This window comes from Mobula birostris, chromosome 7 (genome assembly GCF_030028105.1).
Source record: "Mobula birostris isolate sMobBir1 chromosome 7, sMobBir1.hap1, whole genome shotgun sequence".
Classification (NCBI taxonomy): domain Eukaryota; kingdom Metazoa; phylum Chordata; class Chondrichthyes; order Myliobatiformes; family Myliobatidae; genus Mobula; species Mobula birostris.
Genome location: NC_092376.1, coordinates 142,154,333 through 142,177,449, shown reverse-complemented (window position 1 = coordinate 142,177,449; position 23,117 = coordinate 142,154,333). Strand labels below are relative to the sequence as shown.

At 40.9% G+C, this 23,117-nt stretch overlaps 1 protein-coding gene across 1 annotated transcript in view; it reads right to left on the bottom strand.

Moving 5' to 3' along the window:
• Positions 1–23,117, bottom strand: part of LOC140200468 (A disintegrin and metalloproteinase with thrombospondin motifs 2-like) — a 279,816-nt gene that overhangs the window by 70,373 nt on the left and 186,326 nt on the right. The window contains exons 5-7 of the mRNA XM_072263823.1: positions 13,440–13,523; positions 3,005–3,161; positions 637–742 (exon numbers count right to left, since the gene is read on the bottom strand). Coding sequence (XP_072119924.1) covers positions 637–742; positions 3,005–3,161; positions 13,440–13,523 — 347 coding nt within the window. The remainder of the gene's footprint in view (positions 1–636; positions 743–3,004; positions 3,162–13,439; positions 13,524–23,117) is intronic.

Below are 23,117 nucleotides of genomic sequence, written 5' to 3'. Positions count from 1 at the left end.
CCTTAACTATACCCAATGACTTGGCCTCCACAGCTGCCTGTTGCAACAAATTCCACAGATTCACCACCCTCTGGCTATGTAGTAGAGAACCTCACAAATCACTACAACACTTCTGTCAGCTGCAAATTCACTTTTGATAAAAATTTCCTAAAGCCTTCTTTTCACCATTATCTCTTCCTCCTTAAAAACTCAGCTATCTGTGCCCTATCCTTTATCAAGTTTCATCTGCTTGTCACTGCGACTGGCTCATTTCAAAACATCAAATCCTTGTGTTTATTTCCATTTCTAGTTTTGGAACTTGCTCCAGCCTTTCTTCTCACACATTTTCCAATCTCCTGTCTCTGATCTTCCATTCAAATTCTATCTTTCATTCTATTGCTCATGGTACAGTTTGTAATATATCCCCCTCTTTGGGATAACTTCCTACACTTGCCCACCTTCCCATCACCCGTAAATGTCATCTGAAACACACCCTGTTATTGATCCAAGTTTCATTCCTGTTTCCGAACTGACCTGGTAGAACATTTTCTACTGGAGCAAATTTCTGTACTAACACTTATCTCTGTTAATCTTGACAGTATGCTTTGTTTATAAGCATTTTCCATTTGTGGTGGAACAGCAAGAATGAAGACTTACACATGTCCAGTCTCGTGAGCAATTACAAATGCAGATGAAAAGCCATCCTCATGATTCAGTGTGCAACTTCGCACTGGATGGCACATACCTGTAACTGGAGCATAACCTGTAAAGGTAGGAAACTATAAATACCATACAGGCACAGAAAAATGATAATATTATTTCTTTTTAGCCATGTCAATAATAATTAAAACCTTCTCTTAAGATTATACAGATCCATGTTACTTTTTTCCCAGTTGACAGTTATATTCAGATTGTCCAAAGGTCTTTTACACTTCATACTCCTTAACTTGTAAAATAATCCGTGTTATATAAGATGGCAGTTGTCACGAGAGAACTGAAAACAAATACAGAGGAATCATGGAGATACAAAAAAATGAAGAAGCTGGAATCTGGAGCAAAAAAAATAACAGTTAAATGAACTTATAACCAATTATCATGTTAAGCAGCTTAAAATATACAAGATCATGATTATGTACTGATAAAGCAACAAACTTTAAAATCTGGATTCTCTCTAACACAAACAAAATGCTGGAGGAACTCAGCAGGTCAGGCAGCATCTATGGAGAGGAATGAAGTGCCGATGTTTTGGGCTGAGACTTCATAAGACGAAGAGTCCTGAAACATCAGCTTTTTATTCCTCTCCATTGATCCTGGCCTGCTGATTTCCTCCAGAATTTTGTGTGCGTTGCTTCAGATTTCTAGCATCTGCAGAATCTTGTGTGTTTTAGATCCTCCTCTATCAATCTTAGAATCTTACAATAGGCAAACTTTGTGCAGCTCAGTTATTCAACTTTTATATTTCCCAGCAACCTTATAATTTATAAACTTGCAGTATGCTGACAGTGGGCATGGCTGTAGCAGCCTCTCCAGATTCAATCAAAGGTGTACTTGTTTGTCTTTTACATCTTTTTTTCATAATTGCAAGACACTGCTGCATATTGAGAAACATCAAATACAGCAGGTCTACCCCACTGGCGAGTCGCTCGATAGTGGAGGAGCTGGACTTATTGTGCACTATGCTGTTGCCTGCTACTGGAGGGTGCTGGAATTGGTGCACAGAAGCAGTGCCCGTCTAAAAAATGGTGCAAGTGATTGTCTTGGATGTTTCTCTTGTGATCAGAAGACCCTGTTGGGCATCGGTAATGTAGAATACTGCAAGCCTGATTCACTGGTTCACTGGCGAGACCGACAGCGGGGGAGCTGTGTGACCTTGGCTGTGGCGCGGACCAGGACCTCGTGCTCTGGGGTCGCCTCTTGCAGGCACCCTGGGGCGGTGTGGTGCCGCGTCCAAGCTGGGTTAGGGGCTGGCCCCTCTTATTAGTGCTGCCCTCAAGTGTTCGCTCGGTGGAAGACAAGTTGGATTGCATTTGTCTGCAGCTGCACTAGCGTGTGATGATTGGACTGTTGCAGGCTTGTTCTTGCCAACAACATCCCATGCACCATCATGGCACTCGGGGACTTGGGCTACATTGTTCTTTGTGTGACTGTATGTTTACTGCTATCGTAATTATTTGTGCTACATGTGCCTTGTCCTGTGTGTGACTTCTTGCAACTTGGCCCCAAAGGAATGCTGTTTCATTTGACTGTATTCCTGTGTAACCATGTATGGTAGAATGATAATTAAACTTGAACTTGAGCCCCTTATTCTTCCAAATCATTTGACAATTTTTTTTTTGTGAATGGACTTGGCAAATGAATGAACAGAGGCCTAGACATTTCTTATGGTCTGGATGTTTTTGATAAGCATTCAATAGGCAGCAAAGTGTCAACTTGCCTGCCAGTTTCTCAAATATTTTCGGAAATGGAGGTGGCCACTAACCATATCAGTATTTTTACCCCGAATGCCATATTTTTAATCAACATATTTAATGGCATCTTTAGCTTTCAATGCCATTAAAGTAAACCTGGTGTACACGAACCCAGCCTTTGTAATGTCAGACTGCCACTTGATGTATGTTCTTCTAAGAATAGATTGGAATATAGGGCTGGGAATGGCAGACCGCATTGATAAAAAGAGTCATTGCTAACCTCTCAATCCTGATTACCTCTTACACCTCACACTCACCTCCACATTCTCAATACATCTACATTGTTCCCTTCCATCTGCCACTCTCAAACAGAATGGCTGGCAGGTTGCCTGTGGATGACCTACCAGACCTTTAGAAGCAATATCAAATGGCCTTCATTTTCCACACCTAATACTCCTTCTCAGCAGATTTTCCATCATTCTACCTTTCACTTGTCAACTAGCAGCTAGAAATGGAATACTAATAACTTTAAAGAGAATTATTTATCAATATGATATTGTACACTATATCTGAGCAAAGAAATAGAAACTATTGCCAGTCAAAATTGAGTACAATACCTTGCATTCCCGATGGACCGAAATCTTGCCTTGTTAGATAGATAGCGTGGTCATGATATTCTGCGTGACTTATATCAGACTTCCGCTGGGAATAGGCCCATCTGCACACATTCTCCAGACTTTGAGAGGGATTTCCAACTTCAATCAGGCTAATGGACTTTGAAAAATAATGACTTTCTTAAAACTTTGGTGCAAATTCAATAGCCTTCATCACAAGAACATTTATAATTTTTAACAAAAATACAGTTGAAAATAAGGCATTATTACAAAATACTTTCTGAGCCTATAATTAGGAATTTGTCTTTCATTTTCATGAGATACTTTTCAGTGAGCTTAGATACATTTAATATATTAATTTATTTTCCATAGTTTTGCGTGCACAGCTTTTTCAGCTTGTCTTCCAAGCCCATTGCTCTCAGTTTCTCTCTGTCACTGATTAGTGTTCCAGTCAGCCTGACTCCTGCTTTCTCTCATACAGATTCCAGACATCTTGGCACTGGAGTTACACTGTGGAATACTAACACAAGAATACTTGAAATTCTTCTCTTGTCTTTTTCAGTGCAGATCTTAAACCAAAGGGCTAAATTTTCATTTTCAGTTGATGGCAGTAATTAGAGTAGATTCTCTGCCCAATGTAGAATTTAACGGACTAAGCTATTGCTCCTGGTCTGGAACTTTGCCTGCTTGCTGTGGGTATCAGAAATTGGCATACTGTATATCCTGCTTGGACTTTGAGCCATAACTTAAATAATTGGAAGATCATAGGCAGTGTGTGCCTGAAATTCTCATAAGTGTCTCCTTGGCCTAAATTCCTCACTTGCAGAATAAAGTTGGAAAATTAGAACTTTAATTCTTTTGAAAACGCTTGCTGTTGGAAGCTTTGAAGAACTTATGATTTTATAATACTGAGACCACCCAAAGGGTAATGACAAGTTGACAGAAGTGGGGTGGTTTGAAGGAATGATTCAATAAAGAGCCAAGTGCATCTACTTGGGGGCGGGCATGTCAACAGCAATTATGCGTTAAAATACAGACAGGCAGCTGAGTTATCAGTCACCACAACACATATGCAGATAAAGTAAGAAGTTTTAAAACGGTTCTAATAGCTCCCATTGAACCCTTGCTCTTCATATAAACTCCTCAATGCAAAAATTCTAAATGTAACATATGAGTCACAGGTACAGATATTTCAAAGCTTTTCCATGCATTATGTACACTCCATGCATGCATCCCCTGACCACCATTATATTGTTGCCGATATCCAACATTTATGGATTTATGGAGCTTTGCATTAAAGGATTATGTGCAATTTTCTTCAGTGACCTTGGTTTTCAGTTTGGTGCTACAAAGTATCTATGTCTTCCCTCAGCTTCCTGTGTCTACCATTATCGGGATCTGCCTCAGATCTACGACCATAACAGCAAACTAACAATGCTATTCTGTTTTCTCGCCTTTCCATTCCAGTCCTGATGAAGGGTCTAGGCCCAAAATTCTGACTGTTTATTCCTCTCCATAAACGCTGCACAACCTGCTGAGTTCCTCCAATATTTTGCGTGATTGGCTCTGGATTTCCAGCATCTGCTGAATCGCTTGTGTTTACAACCAAAGCTATAGTCTGAATTGATAAAGCAGAACCTTGCTAGAGGCAGAAGAAGGACATTGCCACGGAATAGTGAGTGCAGGGCACCATGCTCCCAAGAGTTGGTGTATGCTCATGCCACTCCTTGCCCACGTGGTCACAAAACTCCTATCTTCCTATCTATAGGCCCACATCAAGAGACCAGCCATCCCCATTTCAAACCCCTGCACAAGTAGATCGATACAGATTGTTGACAGATGATAGATTTCTGTTAGGCAAAAATGTACGGGCTTCAGCGGGATAGTTAGCTTTGATACAAATTAATCATAATCTAACTGAATAATTGATTTGGTTTAAATGGCTGGCTATGTTTCAAAGATCCCAAACGATACTCCTCCATATTTTCAGGCCACTCTTTGTTCATTCACCTCATCTCATCAGTCACAACGGGTCCAACTGGAAGTAGAAAGTAAGCTTCAGGAACTGCTCAAGAGTAAAGATGGGATGGCCCAAAGCCTTCAATAGAACACACTTTAAAACAGATTTGGCTTCCTTGCTTAGATTCTGACCCATTTTATATGAGAAATCCAGACTGATAAGGAGCCAGAGGCTTAGTAACATCTTCTCTAGCACATAACATAGAGTAAATGGCCACAAGAAGTTTAATTCCTCATCATGAGGCAATGGAGGACTGAAATTAAAGGCCTCCACACCTTCTCCATCTTCTTGACAGAGAAAGAATGTTTCTACAGGGTAAATTCCCTGAAATTTGCCCACACAACCACAAATATAGTAACAATTTATCTGTCAGATCTTTATGGAACCTTTAGAAAGTCCAATGATCTGGCCAAAGTGAACTGATTGTTTCCTCGTGCACTTCACCAGTGCAGATCCCTGAAACAAAGTCAAGCAAGTTGAGGGGCCACTGATGGTGGGGAATGGATTACCTGGGAAAAGGAGTAGAGGGAGGGGTGTGATGAAAACAAAATGGAGACAGGGCAGTAGTCAGCTGCCGTCTGTCTGTAGTACTGGGAGACTGGTACTATGTTTATTGGTCAGGAGTGGTGGAGTGGTGGAGTGGGGGTTTGGGTTGGTGAATCAGGGATGGGGGGGCTGTAATAACAAATCAGGGGTGAGCAGGATGCATAATCGTTCAGAAGACTGCGGCAGACAGCTGCAATTGTCAGTCAGTAGTTCTGAGGTGCATTTGAAATTTGGGAGGTGTCATCTCAGGCTCAGGGTTAGGGCAGGCAAAGGTTGGGGGGTGGTGTTGTTGGCACAGGTGAGAGTTTGGAGGAAGATTTGGTCTAATGGCCTGCTACCACTTGTGTTGAAAGGAGTGGGTGCCCAAAAGAAAGTTGGATAAGCAAGTAACTTGAAGACCCACCTGGGCCAGTTTCTCAGTGCAGAGTTTGAGACCTGCTCAGGAAGGTTACCTTTAAGCCACGTGGAAGCTGGCTATACAGGCAATTCTACAAGAACAGCCTGTGGATGGCGTAGGCCACTCAAACTGGGTGTGGAATCCAGCTACGGGTCGTTCATCATTGGACACCACTGCACGCCGGCGGTTCTCCACATATGATGCTTCAGAGCCAAGGGGGACCTGGAACGGAAATCACAGATTTCGCGATCCATGCTGCAAGTCCCTGCTTTTCATTCACCTCCTACTTTTCATTGGAATGGGATCAAACAGCAAGCACGGCACTAGATGATCCAATTTCGAGGCATGCATCCTAAAACTCCAAACGTATTTACAGAAGAAATTCCACAGATGTTCATCTCCTTATTTGTGGTAAACTTTTACAAGCACAGTGTTGCAAGTAAAGGATTGAAGGATGTTCTACTATTTATTCCCCTCTCTTACATTTCCTTGGTGCACCAGAAATTATTTTAGAGTCATAGTCATAGAGCACAGAAACAGGCCCTTCAGCCCATCTAGTCCATGCCAAATTATTATTCTGTCCACACCTTGTTCATACCCCTCCATCCATGTGCTTATCCGAACTTCTCTTAAATGTTGCAATCAAAACTGCATGCACCACTTCTGTTGGCACAAAGTGTGCCCAGGGAATACTCCTACCCCAGCGCAACCAACACCGCCTTGCTGTAGTACTAGCATTGCCTTAATAAGCTGCAGCAGCTTGAAACATTTTTAAAGATATAATGTATAGTTCATTGAAATTGGAGATGTATTTGAAATATTTACCGATAGAATTTTGGAATGAGCAAAAGTAGCTATGTTTATATTTTCTCCTTTTCTCTGCTTTCTGTTCAGAATAAGATGGAGAATTAGGAACTCTGTAGCTCTCTTCTTGGAGAATAATTTGTCTACAGTTCAGTTCTGGTAACAGACATACTGTACAATCCTCAATTCATGATCATCATTACATCAACCTAAGATATCTGGTTCCAAAAAACTTTGCCATGGTACGGGATGATCATTAAACTCCTAAGGGGATAAAGGCTTTCCAGCTTAGCTGGTGAAAGCTCAAAAATTGTTCAGCCTGTTACAACCCAAAAAAGCTCAAGAGATCATCCATTTGGCTTCATTCTGCAGGCTTTGAATCAATTTGGGAAAGGAGATTCACAATGACTGAAAGTGTAATATGAAATGATCCAAAACACCAGCTGGAAGACTTCCTGAACCTCTTTCATGGAAATAACTGGGAGGCTGTCCATATGCCAGTTTCAATTTTAGACTGCTGAGAGCTAAACTTTTGGATTTTGAAATCATACCTTGGCTTCACCATGAAAAACATCTCTTTTTTTTGATTCTGAATACTGGTAATGGTGAAAAAAAACTGGGGCAAAAAGGTATATTGGTTCTTTATACCAAGATTTCCATTAGATGTTGATTTCAAGCTCATCCGAAGAGAACATTTTTGAAAATCCCAATAGCATCATTCAATTATTTTCACTGGTTTTAGATAAAATCCGAGTACAGATATCCACTGGCAAGGCCAGTTTTTACCTCATCAGCAACAAAAGAATTTAGAATTTCTCTTACTCTTCCATTTTATTGCATCTTTTTACTATGCTTATCTATTAATTGTTGATGTTTGTTTCCATAAATTATGAATGGATAACTCAGATTTCTTTTCTGGAAATTCAAATGCACACAATATGTGAGCTGGGCGAGCTTTTAGCAAGGAGGCCCATCTAGCTTCTATCAATGACCATTTGAAGTACTGGTACCGAAAGCAACTGGACATCCATGGGAAAGAAAATTTGCCCCAGTATTGTGGTCTAAAGTCAAATTCTCTTTGTGCCTGTGACTGAGGAAAGGTGTATGGAGGTGTAAGGGGTGGTGGGTGATGCCTGGAGGTTTAATGCTCTGACAAAGGGTTGGGAAGAAACATTGGAATCATGCGCTGTATGGGGGGTGTACTTGACAAGTGTTGCTATCCAGTGCACCTTTGAAAGGACCTTTGATGTTCCCAGTGGCGAGTGCTCCTTATACAGCATTAAGATTTGAATGCACAGGAACATAAGAAGATGCAGCAAGTAATAGACTCAGCCCAATACATCAGTGTGACATCCATCCCCATCAGTGGAAGTACCTACAGGAGACACTGTCTCAGCATAGGCAACATGTCCTGCTGAAGGGTCTCAGCCCAAAAAGTCGACTGTATATTCATTTCCAATTGGCATGCCGACTGACCTGCTGAATTCCCCCAGCATTTTGTGTGTGTTGATCTGCCCTCCAGGCCATGGCACCTGCCCACCACTACCATGGGGCAGAAGGTACAGAAGCCTTAAGTTCCACACCACCACGTTCAAAAACAGCAACCTCCCTTCAACTATTTAGTTCCTGAATCAACCACCTCAGTATAGCACCATCATGAGCATTTTGAACCACAATGCATTTTGTTTTGTTTGGTTCTAATTGTGTTATTTCTTAGATAATTTATGCTAAATTTTCTTATGTCTCTGATAGTACATACCTGTGAGGTTGCTGCAAGTAACTTTTTCATTGGACCCGCGCATACATGTACTTGTGTAGATAATAATAAATGTGGCTTGAACAAAGATACTGTAATGTGGGGAATGACATGACTCCTTGCATTGCTAATGTGAAAGCTATGTCAGGGTAACTATAATGATTCAGACCCACAGTGCCAAGTTCAAACACTGGAGAAATGTGAAATAACTGGAGCCATCAATATCGTGATTTACTGCAGGAAACATTAACTGCAAACCCGAGAAAACAATTAGAGCTTTGCGCTTGAATTTTAGGTGCTTCAGTTTCTAACAAAAATGCAAAATTTGAACAGTCGAATACTTCCTAGTCATTCAAAGAGACATTGACTGTAATTAAGCACTTAAAGAACATCAACAGAGTCTGTTACAAATTCTGCCAATATAAACATTCACTAGATACAAAATATTTAATGAGGCATAACAAAGGATTTCGCATAGAGTCAGTAAACATAGTTAAAATTAATTTTGGCAGCTGTGGTAAAGTTAAGAAATACAGGTTTAAAACTGCTTTTGTTCAGTGCCATATACAAGCAGATAAACATTGTCAGAGTGGGACACTAAAGTTAATCTTTATCTTTCCTTTACTGCACTGATTTCCAAGTCAAATTGTACACATCTGAAAACTTGACTGAATTACCCTTGCATATGATTTTCACCTCAAATGTATAGGCATTGCTTGAGAAATTAGCTCAAGTTGCTCAAGGAATGTCATGTTTGGACACCCTTGGTTTTAATAGCATTGGTTTGGCAGATCCCAGTGCATTGCTGTCACCTAACGCGACTTTCAGACCCCTGACCTTGGACTCCATTCTGATTAATACTTCAGTTCAAAATCCAACTCCCAACTAAGCCCCTGCCTTGACTCCTGATACTTGACTCCTCTACCCGCGTCTCTCTAGGTTCAGTCCCAGAGTTACCCAAGACTTTTCTTCATAACTAGCAACAACCCATAATGCCCCTGTCCAGCTCCGTCATGAGTACATTTCTAGGCCACGTAATAACAACAACTCATTAGACACAATCATACTGCTCGCACTGTCACACAACATATCTGCCCTTGCACCAAGCCTCTGCTAATGACCTAGTACACTTGTTCTACATCAACACCAGGACAATTGCATGACAGAGCCATTTCCTGCCAGGATTGCTGCACACAGCAGCCATCGAAAGGGTAGTATTCTGACAGCTAAGGTCAGCTCTTCCAGTTACACTATGCCGACAGTTTCAGCCAGGCAGACTTCTGGGCAGCCTCTTGCAAACACACCCGTGGAGCTCCAGTGGTCCATGAGCTGCCTACATTCACAGCACCAAGCAGCCAACTGAAGATTCTCCTGGGGTTTCCAGGTGGAGTTTATGGAGTCTGGACTGAGCCTCGTGTTAGGTAGCTTACAGTCAGGAGACAGGGGAAGGGTGGGGTTGAGAGGGAACAGGAGGGGGAAGGATCTGAGAGGGAGGATCCTCTAGTTGGTCGTTCATCTGTGGGATCTTTCTGCCACACTGATGCGCACAACAGGTCCCCCTGTGCCTATCACGGCACTTGCCTACCCGAGGCTGCTGCCATCAGCCAGCTGCACCCACCCCCATCACCTCCTCCCACCCTGTTGGTAAGCATGTTTTTTTTCCCCTTCAGGAATGAAGATGGGTATCGGGGAGAGTTGGTGGAGATCAGTGGCGGGGACAGGAGGAGTTAGTGCTGAGTGTCACAGCAGAGGGCGAGAGGAGGAGTTCCCATACTGAGATAGAAGGAGAGGTGCAAGGAAGTTGGGTGTATGAGAGAGGAAGCTGGGAATACGAGTTGCAGGAAGGGGGACAGAGTGAGTGTGGGAGAAGTCTGGGAGGGTGGTTCAGTGGACACCTAAGTAGAGACAGATCCAGGTGAAAAGGTTCGGTGCGGAGACGAAGAGCAGGAAATGCACAAATGCACATGCTTATTTGTATCTTGGTGTATACATGGTGACAGATGCCTTTCTGTGTACGTTCATGCAGCACAGCGTAGCACCCCCCCCCCAATCAGCCTAGACCCAGACCTTGCTCTGACAACCCCATGCTACAGCTGGTTTGCAACGGCTGCTCTGTGGCATAAAGATAATTTCCACTCCCCACTGAGACATGGAATTCCATGATTTTCTCAGAAAATCGAATGACCACAGACCTTGCATCATGTTCTTATCATAGCTCAGAAACACCTACACTGACATCTCAAAGCATGGGCAGGCAGCTCAGTGAACAAGCAAACGTTCCCTGGAAAGACTGACCAGAGACAAACACAACTGCCCTGGGCTGCAAAGTGCCACCAAGAATTAATTAGTCTGCTGTCTCAGTAACCCTGATGACTCTCTGGCTTAACATAGAATTACACATGACAATTAGCTGATGCATCCCAACACTGGAAAATATGGTTTAGGCCAAAGAGGACTTCTATTCTGACCTCAAATAAAAAACAGGGTTTACGTTTTTGAGAAAGACAAGCTGATCCGCATTGGTGACAGTGACTTCATTTCCATGTTCTGGAATTCCATGGTTAGCAAGGAGAGAGTAGGAAAGGTTAAATATAACGGTGCCCTGCTCCAACAAAATGCTGGGCTTTGTCACAGTGAACACCTTAGTCCACCATAAAGATGAGCACGAGCTTACTGTAAAACTCCATGATCAAGTTTCTGACACCTAGCAGAATATGTCATCATCCAGGTGAGGAAACAGAAAAACGTTCACAACGTTCACACTTATACAGATACTGGTGATTGATAGACTTGACTGTCGCCTCACCTACTGTTACCTGCATCAAAACACAAAATACAGGAGGAACTCAGTAGGTCGGGCAGCTTCTATGAAAATGAGTCGGCATTTCAGGCTGAGACTCTTCATCAGGACTGGAAAGGAAGACAGCAGAATAAAAAGGTGGAGGGAGGGGAAGGAGAACATGCTAGAAGATGATAGGTGAAGCCAGATGGGCAGGAAAGATAAAGGGCTGGAGAAGGAGGAATCTGATATGAAAGGAGAGTGGACTATGAGAGCAAGGGAAGAAGGAGCAATAAGGGGTGAGGACAGGCAAGTAGTCAGGGGCCAGACTGGGGAAGGGGGAGGGGAAAAGAAAAAAAGAAAGAAAGAAAAAAATCACCAGAAGGAGAAATCGATAATCATGACATCAGGTTGGAGACAACTTAGACAGAATATGAGGTGTTGCCCCTTCACCCTGAGAGCGGCCTCATCGTGGCAGAAGGACTGACAAGTCAGAACGGGAATGGGGATAGGAATTAAAATGGCTGGCCACCGGGACATATTGACAACTGCATTGGTGCTGTTTCATGCACCCATACTAAGTCTGTCAATTTCATCAACTTTGCTTAAAACTTCCACCCTGCCCTTAAATTCATTTTTGACTTATCTTTCCCCTTTCTCGATTTCTCTACTTCCATCTCTGGAGACAAATTGTCTACCAACATCTTTTACAACCCGCAGTTATCTTGACTATACCTCTTCCCACCCTGTCTCCTGTGAAAATACTATTCCCTTTTCTCAGTTTCTTTGTCTATATTGGATTTGTTCCCAGAATGATGCTTTCCTTTCCAGGACATCAGATAGAGGGGTAGAGTTCCTCTTGTCCTCACCTACCTCCCATGAGCCTCCACATCCAACATATTATTCTCTGCAGCTTCTATCATCTTCAACAGGATCCTACAACCAAACACATCTTTACTTCTTCCCCCTCCCCCCACTCTCCACTTTCCACAGGGATTGCTCCCTCTGTGATTCCCCTTCCCATCTATTACCCCCCACCAATCTCCCTCTTGGCACATATGCCTGCAAGTGACAGAAATGCTACATCTGCCCATTCACCTCCCTCATCTCCATTCACGGCCCCAGACAGTCCTTCCACCTGAGGCAGCAAATTCAGCTGTGAATCTGCTGGGGTTGTCTATTGTATTCTGTGCTCCCAATGTGGCCTCCTCTATATTGGTGAGACCGAACATAAATTGGGGAATTGCTTGGTCAAGCACCTCCACTCCATCTGCCAAAAGCAAAATTTCCCGGTAGCCAACCATTTCAATTCCTATCCCATCCCGACATGTTGGCCCCTGGCCTCCTCTTCTGCCAGGAAGAGTGCATTCTCAGGGTAGAACAGCAACATGTCATATTCCATCTAGGTTGTCTCCAGACTGGTGGCATGAACATTGATTTCTCCTTCTGGTAATTTATCTTTCTCCTTTTTTTTCCTTTTCCCCTCACCTTCCGCTTTTCTGCCATTCCCCTCTCTGGTCTCTTACCTCTTCTCCTCACCTGCCTATCACCTCCCCCCGGTGCCCCTCCTTCTTGCCTTTCTCCCATGGTCCACTCTCCTTTCCTATCAGATTCTTTCTCCTCCAGCCCTTTACCTTTCCCTTTACCTGGCTTTACCTATCACCTTTAGCTTGTCCTTCTTCCTCTCCCCCCCCCCCACCTTTTCATTCTGGCCGTGTCCCCCTCCTTTCCAGTCCCAATGAAGGGTTTTGGCCTGAAACATAGACTTTTCATAGATGCGGCCTGACCTGCTGAATTGTGTGTGCTGCTCTGGATTTTGAGCATCTGCAAAATTTCTCCTTGCTGCTAATTTGCTTCACCATGGTCCCAAAGCAATGGCAGTAAAAGAAACCTTGCCACAAGAATATAATAATAATCGGCTCAAGGCTAACTCTTTGTAGGCAACTGCTCTCAAATGGCTACCAACAGGAGCCTAGAGCATCCTCAATGTCTGGACTCCTCTGTGAACAGAAACTTCGGAATTACTGTATGTTTGAAAGAAAGTCCCTGATTTGAAGCAACCATAAAGCATACAGAACATTTTTACTTTACCGAAGGCTACATTATGTACTCAGACAGAAATAGATTTTCTATTACCTTTTCATAACCCAGCATGATCATTCTCACCACCACAACATTGACATGTGCTCCCAGAGACTCATCATGGTAAATCTCATTAACCTACAAGAAAATAAAAACAGATTTGACAGGAGCTATTAGACAACAATAAATTGTTTATATGAAAGCACTTCATACACAAAAATTCCTATCTAAAGATCAGATTTCATTTTCAGCTATTCCTTCTGGATCCAAAAGAGAACAACAATCTAAAAATTATCACATCATTATCCCATTACAATTCCTAAAGGAAATTAATAAAATATAAACTACCCCACTCAATAACAATAACATGCTCATAATAATCAATAAGCAATATCCTGAAAGGTCATTAAATAGAAATTTTGCTAAATGAATAATCAAAAGAAATGCACTCTCATTAATAGTCGTCTTCATCGTACTGTGAATTTGTCCAATTATCTTGAGGGTCACTATAACATTTAAAGAGTACTGTTATTTAATATTTCCATAGTGTCAAAAATGAATGATATCCTACAGTCTTAAGTTTGTCTAAAAAGGAGCCTACAACCCATGAAAAAGTGGCTTTGACTTTCTGGTGTCAGTAAACTGAGAAAATGGAGTTAAAACCACCTCTGTTCTATGAAACCAAGAGTTGTGTAGGGAAGAAGTCATTATTATAATTAACTTTAGTTGACACATTTGACAACTTTGGTGTCAAAATTGAGTTAAGCATTGGGCTATATATTGGTGTCAAAGCTAATTTTGATTATTTCCACTCTTTAAGATTACTCAATACTAATATTGCATCCAGCTTACCTACAGCTGACATCCTTGATTTCTGCTTGATAAATCCAATAATACGCCCAGGGCTTTTATTTCCTTTGCTTATTCTCTGCAAACCTGAAGAAATCCAAAACTCCAGTGCTTTTGCCTGACCTCACACTAAGATCTCTGCTTGCTAACCTATACTAAGATTCACACTAAGATTCACCAAAGATCTCTGCTTGCTAACCTATAACGACTCCCATAATGACTCTTCGCAGTTCAACTATTCATACATATTTTAGCATCTTGCCTTCCTGAGCCAAATAATTCATTTCAGACTTAAACTCCCCAAGATATCTGAGTTTCTCTCATCGTGGACTATTGGCTATCCCAAAATGTAATCGTCCCCTATTTTTTTTCAGACATCTCATCAGTCACCGGCTCCTGAGCTCTGAGATTCCTTCCCTTCTTGGCTCACTTTCCTAGCCCTAACCCCGCGTGACTTCCCCTCAGTATGCTTGATAACTCTTCCACAGAACTCTTGAAATACTTTAGCATGGTAATAGCATTGAATATATGGAAGTTGTTGTTCTGATTTAAAAAGCTGTGTGTAACTCAAAATGTTTGTAGTCTTTCCACTTTCACATTGTTTCACAGTGATTAAGGTAAAGCACAATTTTATTCATTACCTACTTAGCACTTTCTAATGTCATTCTTTTCAAAATATCAAGAGAATGAAGGCAAATTTTAAATTAATATCTGTATGGTCTGGAGTCAAGCAATAGGGACTGATTGATAATGCCAGCCACGTCTACAGCACATTGGATTATCTGCAGACTTAAAGAGCAGCTGCTTTTCATTAAATGGCAAAACCAGTTGGAAGCTAAGAACTGTACAATAAAATTATAGTGCATTAGGGACTTTTCATACTGTGTACAGAAATAAGTCATTTTTTCAACTATATATTAAAAAATCAGATTTAAGCTTACCAATCTGTGACCTTTCCAAATAATATGACCTTTCCAAATAATATTTAAATGTGGCAGATTTCTTCAGATCTAAAATTAAAATTGTACTTACCTACTAAATCATACAAAAAAGAACCTTAAGTGTTCTGCTCATATCATATTGTACTGTTTGCTAAGATAAGCGCCACAAGCGATCTTTAATCAATTGCAATAGAAACATGGGCAATTCTATAAAACTTCAAAAATGTGCTAAGGTGGGTTAGGATCACTGATTCTGATGTAACTTTGTCAATAATTCACCTCATTGCAAATGTTGCTGTTTAAAATGCGTTCATAACCGTTTTTGGATAAGGAACAGCAAACTAAAACAAAATTTTGGCTTATATACAGGAAACACACCTTTTGCCTAAAATATTGAGCATACTGAGTATCCAGGAGATATGTAGGAATGCAAATAATGATCTCATCTCACTAAACCACAGGGGAAGCCAAAAGATTCGTTTTCACAGTAAGGAGAAAACTAGAAAGATAATGACTAGTCTAGATAACAGAACACAATAAAACACAAGTGTATTTATGTTAAACATATTACTTCTGTACATCTTAAGGAACCTATCTCTCAATGTTTTTTTGACAGCTAGGTAGCTCAAGCAATAATTATGGCCGCAAACTTTTAGTTCTGAAATATTATAATGGGGAGATTTCTGGCTTTTATTCCTCAACACTCCTAGAAACAAACTGCTGCTTTATTTATTTCATTACAATACTGAATGTGTTTCAAGAGTGCTTTGTCAGTTGTTAAATGTTTTGTGAGTTTGCAAAACCAAAATCAGGTAATTTCTTTCCTTTTACAGACACCTTTTTTTTTAAATTCTAGGAAGTAGGTTAGAAGGTCCAGGGAATTCTAATCTGGCCACTCATTCTGAACCTAACAGAACACAAAATATATTGGCTTAGGGGATGTTTTTAAAAAAAATCAGAAGTCCTTGAGATCAGATCAGATTCTGATTCGAAGTGTTTAGTGAAAGACAGATTTGGTTTAATTTTATCTTTGGGAATTCTTTAAGAAGGAATTCTTTAAACCTGGTAACTTCTCCAGTAATTTTTTTTCACTATTTAAGTTGTTTAGTCTCATGTCCCTGATTTGCTATTATTTCAAATATATTCTTTATGGGCCAGTGGGATGGGTGGGTGGTGAAAGGGCAGGCGATGGTCAGCTGGCACAGAAGTATGTCGTTTACAAGATGAAATGTCAGTTAGCAGATCCGTGCTCAGTGGTCATTTTCCTGATCGCAGTCAACTGTTGGGAAGTTAAGGATCCAGTGGCAGAGGATAGTGTTGAGTCCCAGGTCTCAGAGTTCAGTTATGAATTTGCTTAGAGTTATAGTATTGAAGGTGGAGCTGTAGTCACTAAACAATAGTCTAACGTAGGTGCCTTTATTATCCAGAGATGAAAGCAGAGCCAAGAATATGGTGTCCACTGTAGATCTAATTCTGGTAGGCAAATTGGAAAGGGTTGGGATGCAGGAGTTAATGAGTATCATGACCAGCCTCTCAAATGGCAGATGACACAACCATTGACTGTAGTTATTAACGCACATTTTCTTGTTTTACTTCGATACTAGTTTGATAGTGATGTTATTAGAGCTTCTTAAACCTATCCTCTTATTATTTAAAAGTATCTTCCGCATGTAGTCTTCATCACTTTAACAATCCCTTGGTTTTAACTAAGCTGAGAGTCACAAAAGGTGCAATGATGTTTTGAATTGTTCTCAAATTCACATTGTCTATACCTTGCTGCAATAATAATAACTGTGATGCTATAGTCCTTTAGCTTAAAACCAGCTTTCAATAGTGGTTTATGTTCAAGGCCACTGTAAATTCTCCTGACATTTCTATGTCCTTTCACAGTTATTCTCCTGAGGCTCTCGGTCCTCTTCTAGGTCAGCGCCAATCTTTGTTTTTGTCAGCAATTGACAGCTTGTGCAAGGAGGACTTTGATGAAAAGTACACTGCATCACTTTGCTTTTACCAAATCTATTGTCCTTTTTAATCACAGTTTTCGATGTTCTCTAATTTATTTCCATCTAATGTACTCAGTTTCCATATAAAATCTGCATTTAAAAAATAAAAAATCTGTTGACAGTAAATTTCCTCTCTCCATTATATTCAAGATTTCTTCAGAAACTGGAAAAATATTAGTGATGGAGCAATATTAGTTGATTAAGCAATTAGCGTAAACTATTGAAACGATACATTTCGGACTCTGACACAGGTTGTTATTGCGATACAGTGGAGGCACTTCTTACCTAAAGACATGTTCCATAACCAGCTACTAGCTATCAGTTTATCATCTGGATGTGAGGCTTTATTAAATCTCAAGGGAAATGAACTAGTCACTCCTAAGTACTAATGTTATAATTTAAAGAAACCAAGTGACCCTTCCTAAATTAAAAGCATTTCATTGGATTTGAAAAGCCAGGTAGCTTTGAAAATGTGTGTATTTAAAATACAGGTTTTTACTTCCAATATTTTTATTAGAACCTTACATAAAATACAATCGAATCAAGGCTGTAAGAATGGGAGTATCAAATAGCAGTGATCCATCTTTGGATTATATACCAGGATCCTAAACTGGGAAGTTGGAAATCAATGAAAATTAATAGTCACATCAGGCATATCCCTGCTACAAACCATGAAATATACATTAGCCAAGCAGCATACAGGGATAATTTTATAAAAGGAACTGACAAAGTATTTAGTAATTTCAATATTGTGTATATTTTATGTCATAATTGGAGATTCAGATTTAGTTTTGGGCTTACATAGAAAACATAGAAAATAGGTGCAGGAGTAGGCCATTCGGCCCTTCGAGCCTGCACCACCATTTATTATGATCATGGCTGATCATCCAACTCAGAACCCCGCCCCAGCCTTCCCTCCATACCCCCTGACCCCCGTAGCCACAAGGGCCATATCTAACTCCCTCTTAAATATAGCCAATGAACTGGCCTCAACTGTTTCCTGTGGCAGAGAATTCCACAGATTCACCACTCTCTGTGTGAAGAAGTTTTTCCTAATCTGGGTCCTAAAAGGCTTCCCCTCTATCCTCAAACTGTGGCCCCTTGTTCTGGACTTCCCCAACATTCGGGAACAATCTTCCTGCATTTAGCCTGTCCAATCCCTTTAGGATCTTATACGTTTCAATCAGATCCCCCCCTCAATCTTCTAAATCCCAATGAGTACAAGCCCAGTTGATCCAGTCTTTCTTCATATGAAAGTCCTGCCATCCCAGGAATCAATCTGGTGAACCTTCTTTGTACTCCCTCTATGGCAAGGATGTCTTTCCTCAGATTAGGGGACCAAAACTGCACACAATACTCCAGGTGTGGTCTCACCAAGGTCTTGTACAACTGCAGTAGTACCTCCCTGCTCCTGTACTCGAATCCTCTCGCTATAAATGCCAGCATACCATTCGCCTTTTTCACTGCCTGCTGTACCTGCATGCTCACTTTCAATGACTGGTGTATAATGACACCCAGGTTTCGTTGCACCTCCCCTTTTCCTAATCGGCCACCATTCAGATAATAATCTGTTTTCCTGTTTTTGCCACCAAAGTGGATAACTTCACATTTATCCACATTAAATTGCATCTGCCATGAATTTGCCCACTCACCTAACCTACCCAAGTCACCCTGCATCCTCTTAGCATCCTCCTCACAGCTAACACTGCCACCCAGCTTCGTGTCATCCGCAAACTTGGAGATGCTGCATTTAATTCCCTCATCCAAGTCATTAATATATATTGTAAACAACTGGGGTCCCAGCACTGAGCCTTGCGGTACCCCACTAGTCACCGCCTGCCATTCTGAAAAGGTCCCGTTTATTCCCACTCTTTGCTTCCTGTCTGCTAACCAACTCTCCACCCACACCAATACCTTACCCCCAATACCGTGTGCTTTAAGTTTGCACACTAATCTCCTGTGTGGGACCTTGTCAAAAGCCTTCTGAAAATCCAAATATACCACATCCACTGGTTCTCCCCTATACACTCTACTAGTTACATCCTCAAAAAATTCTATGAGATTCGTCAGACATGATTTTCCTTTCACAAATCCATGCTGACTTTGTCCGATCATTTCACCGCTTTCCAAATGTGCTGTTATCACATCCTTGATAACTGACTCCAGCAGTTTCCCCACCACCGACGTTAGGCTAACCGGTCTATAATTCCCCGGTTTCTCTCTCCCTCCTTTTTTAAAAAGTGGAGTTACACTAGCCACCCTCCAATCCTCAGGAACTAGTCCAGAATCTAACGAGTTTTGAAAAATTATCACTAATGCATCCACTATTTCTTGGGCTACTTCCTTAAGCACCCTGGGATGCAGACCATCTGGCCCTGGGGATTTATCTGCCTTCAATCCCTTCAATTTACCTAACACCACTTCCCTACTAACATGTATTTCGCTCAGTTCCTCCATCTCACTGAACCCTCTGTCCCCTACTATTTCTGGAAGATTATTTATGTCCTCCTTAGTGAAGACAGAACCAAAGTAATTATTCAATTGGTCTGCCATGTCCTTGCTCCCCATAATCAATTCACCTGTTTCTGTCTGCAGGGGACCTACATTTGTCTTTACCAGTCTTTTCCTTTTTATATATCTATAAAAGCTTTTACAGTCCGTTTTTATGTTTCCTGCCAGTTTTCTCTCATAATCTTTTTTCCCCTTCCTAATTAAGCCCTTTGTCCTCCTCTGCTGAACTCTGAATTTCTCCCAGTCCTCAGGTGAGCCACTTTCTCTGGCTAATTTGTATGCTTCTTCTTTGGAATTGATACTATCCCTAATTTCTCTTGTCAGCCACGGGTGCACTACCTTCCTTGATTTATTCTTTTGCCAAACTGGGATGAACAATTGTTGTAGTTCTTCCATGCAACCTTTAAATGCTTGCCATTGCATATCCACCGTCAATCCTTTAAGTGTCATTTGCCAGTCTATCTTAGCTAATTCACGTCTCATACCTTCAAAGTTACCCCTCTTTAAGTTCAGAATCTTTGTTTCTGAATTAACTATGTCACTCTCCATCCTAATGAAGAATTCCACCATATTATGGTCACTCTTACCCAAGGGGCCTCTCACGACAAGATTGCTAATTAACCATTCCTCATTGCTCAAAACCCAGTCCAGAATAGCCTGCTCTCTAGTTGGTTCCTCGACATGTTGGTTCAAAAAACCATCCCGCATACATTCCAAGAAATCCTCTTCCTCAGTACCTTTACCAATTTGGTTCACCCAATCTACATGTAGATTGAAGTCACCCATTATAACTGCTGTTCCTTTATTGCACACATTTCTAATTTCCTGTTTAATACCATCTCCGACCTCACTACTACTGTTAGGTGGCCTATACACAACTCCCACCAGCGTCTTCTGCCCCTTAGTGTTAAGCAGCTCTACCCATATCGATTCCACATCTTCCCGGCTTATGTCCTTCCTTTCTATTGCGTTAATCTCTTCTTTAACCAGCAATGCCACCCCACCTCCCCTTCCTTCATGTCTATCCCTCCTGAATATTGAATATCCCTGAACGTTGAGCTCCCATCCCTGGTCACCCTGGAGCCATGTCTCTGTGATCCCAACTATATCATAATCATTAATAACAATCTGCACTTTCAATTCATCCACCTTATTACGAATGCTCCTTGCATTGACACACAAAGCCTTCAGGCGCTCTTTTACAACTCTCTTAGCCCTTATACAATTATGCTGAAAAGTGTATTCCTCATTTACTGTATTCCTCAGAAGATAGAGAATGACTTCGCACAATTTGAGATCATAAATAAAAATAAATAATGAGCTGGTTTTGGTAAATCTGATAATACAGCTAAATGTCAACAGCAACAAATACAGCATCATCAAGATAGGTGCATTTAATAATTGAACTTATTCTCTCCTGTTTTGCTACATTAGTCAGATTTTGTAGCTTTATGCAAAGGACTGATAGTTATTGAGACATGAAAAATATGGCAAGGTCCAAGACTGTGTTAACAATATCGTAAACTCTTAGCTTTGACCAGGCTGTCACATGGGGCTAAGCATTTCCCAGGAGGGAGGGTGGGAAACTTCTAGTCACTCACAGCCACTGTCAAGCAGTTGACGGTCAGTTTCTGAACAACATCAGCAAAAGTTTGTAAACAGCTGTTCCTGATTACTTTCAAATGCAACAAGAACACCACAGAAGATAGGTAATAAATTCACATGAGTCTTTAAGGTAGAATGCCATTCCTCAGGATCTTATCATACACACTAACCTGAAGTGAGCCTGATTACTGTACTACCATTCAGGCTTTAAAAATTATGTGATATGCAAGACCTGCAAAATGCATGGGAACCAATAGTATAATTATTTTAAGTACTACGTACGAGTATTAATTATATTAATTTATCTTATATTTCATTTTAAGTCATTTCAGTGTGATGGCCACACAAGATCATTTCTACTCCACCTACCATTAGCCAAACATCTTGAGACACAGAGGGAAGTCAGCTGTTGAGGCCAGACTGAAGAAATATGGCATTAAATTTAATTAACAGTTCAGACAAATTTCATAAGGCAGTAATCTCTGAAATTTTACTAGGTCTGGCCTGAAATAAGAATCATACGTTGCGGTTGTGAGCTTTGGCTTTTCCATCATCATCTCAAACTGGCTTATGTGCAGACAGCTGACTTGCCTGCATTTCAACCAATACTCCAAATCTCCCAGAGGCAAGTAGCATTGTTTTATGCTCAATAAACCAATCTACAGGCACTGATGCTCTCAAGAGTCTTTTAGATCAAAATTTCCTGCATGCACATTGGAGCAGAATGCAAATTAATCATCCACAGTGAATAAGAATTAAAATATAACTTTTACAAGTTCAGAATGGTGCAGCAGCAGCAAGCTAAGAGGGCAGTAGGTGACTGAGGAAATAATTCTGTCATAAAATTGACTGGATGTCAGAAAGAGCAGTTTCAGGGATCCCTTCTGAATTTGGAATGACCAGTCCTGAATGTTAGTAAAGAGGGTAACTATTAGACCATAGATTCCTAAAGTATATTCACTCAAAATTATGAAGGAAAATTCAGCACGCACTTGCTCTAAATATAGCATAATTGGTGAGTTCCAGACTAATAGTCAAATGTCTGGATTATTCATTTAGAGGTATGGGCTCAAATCCCATCATGTCAGCTGGAAAACCTAGATAATAAATCTTAAAAGTATGGTTATACCAGTAATAGATGTAGGAAGTGATAGGATTGATATAAAAATATGCCTGATGTACCTCTCCTCACTGGGAAGCAAATTTGTCACCATGACCTGATTTGATCCATGTGTGACTCAGACTCACCAATATAATGGCCTCTTAGCTAAAATAACACAGCAAGCCACATAGTTCAAAGGAAAGTTACTGACAGGTAATATGATATCCATCTGCAGTGAATGAATTGTGGCATTTGTTGTAAATGAAGCTTCAGTCCACTCTCCTATTGTGCAGCTTTGGGCCCACATCTTTGCATGGGTATCATGTAGTTCAAACTGCTCCTAGCTAATATCAATAGGTTACACAGTGGCATGCAAAAGTTTGGGCACCCCTGGGCAAAATTTCTGTTACTGTGAATAGTTAGGTGAGTAGAAGATGAACTGATTTCCAAAAGTCATAAAGTTAAAGATGAAACATTCTTTTCAACATTTTAAGCAAGATTAGTATATTATTTTTGTTTTGTACAATTTTAGAGTGAAAGAAAGGAAAGGAGCACCATGCAAAAGCTTTGGGCACCCCAAGAGATTTGAGCTCTCAGATAACTTTTACCAAGGTCTCAGACATTAATTAGCTTGTTAGGGCTATGGCTTGTTCATAGTCATCGTTAGGAAAGGCCAGGTGATGCAAATTTCAAAGCTTTATAAATACCCTGACCCCTCAAA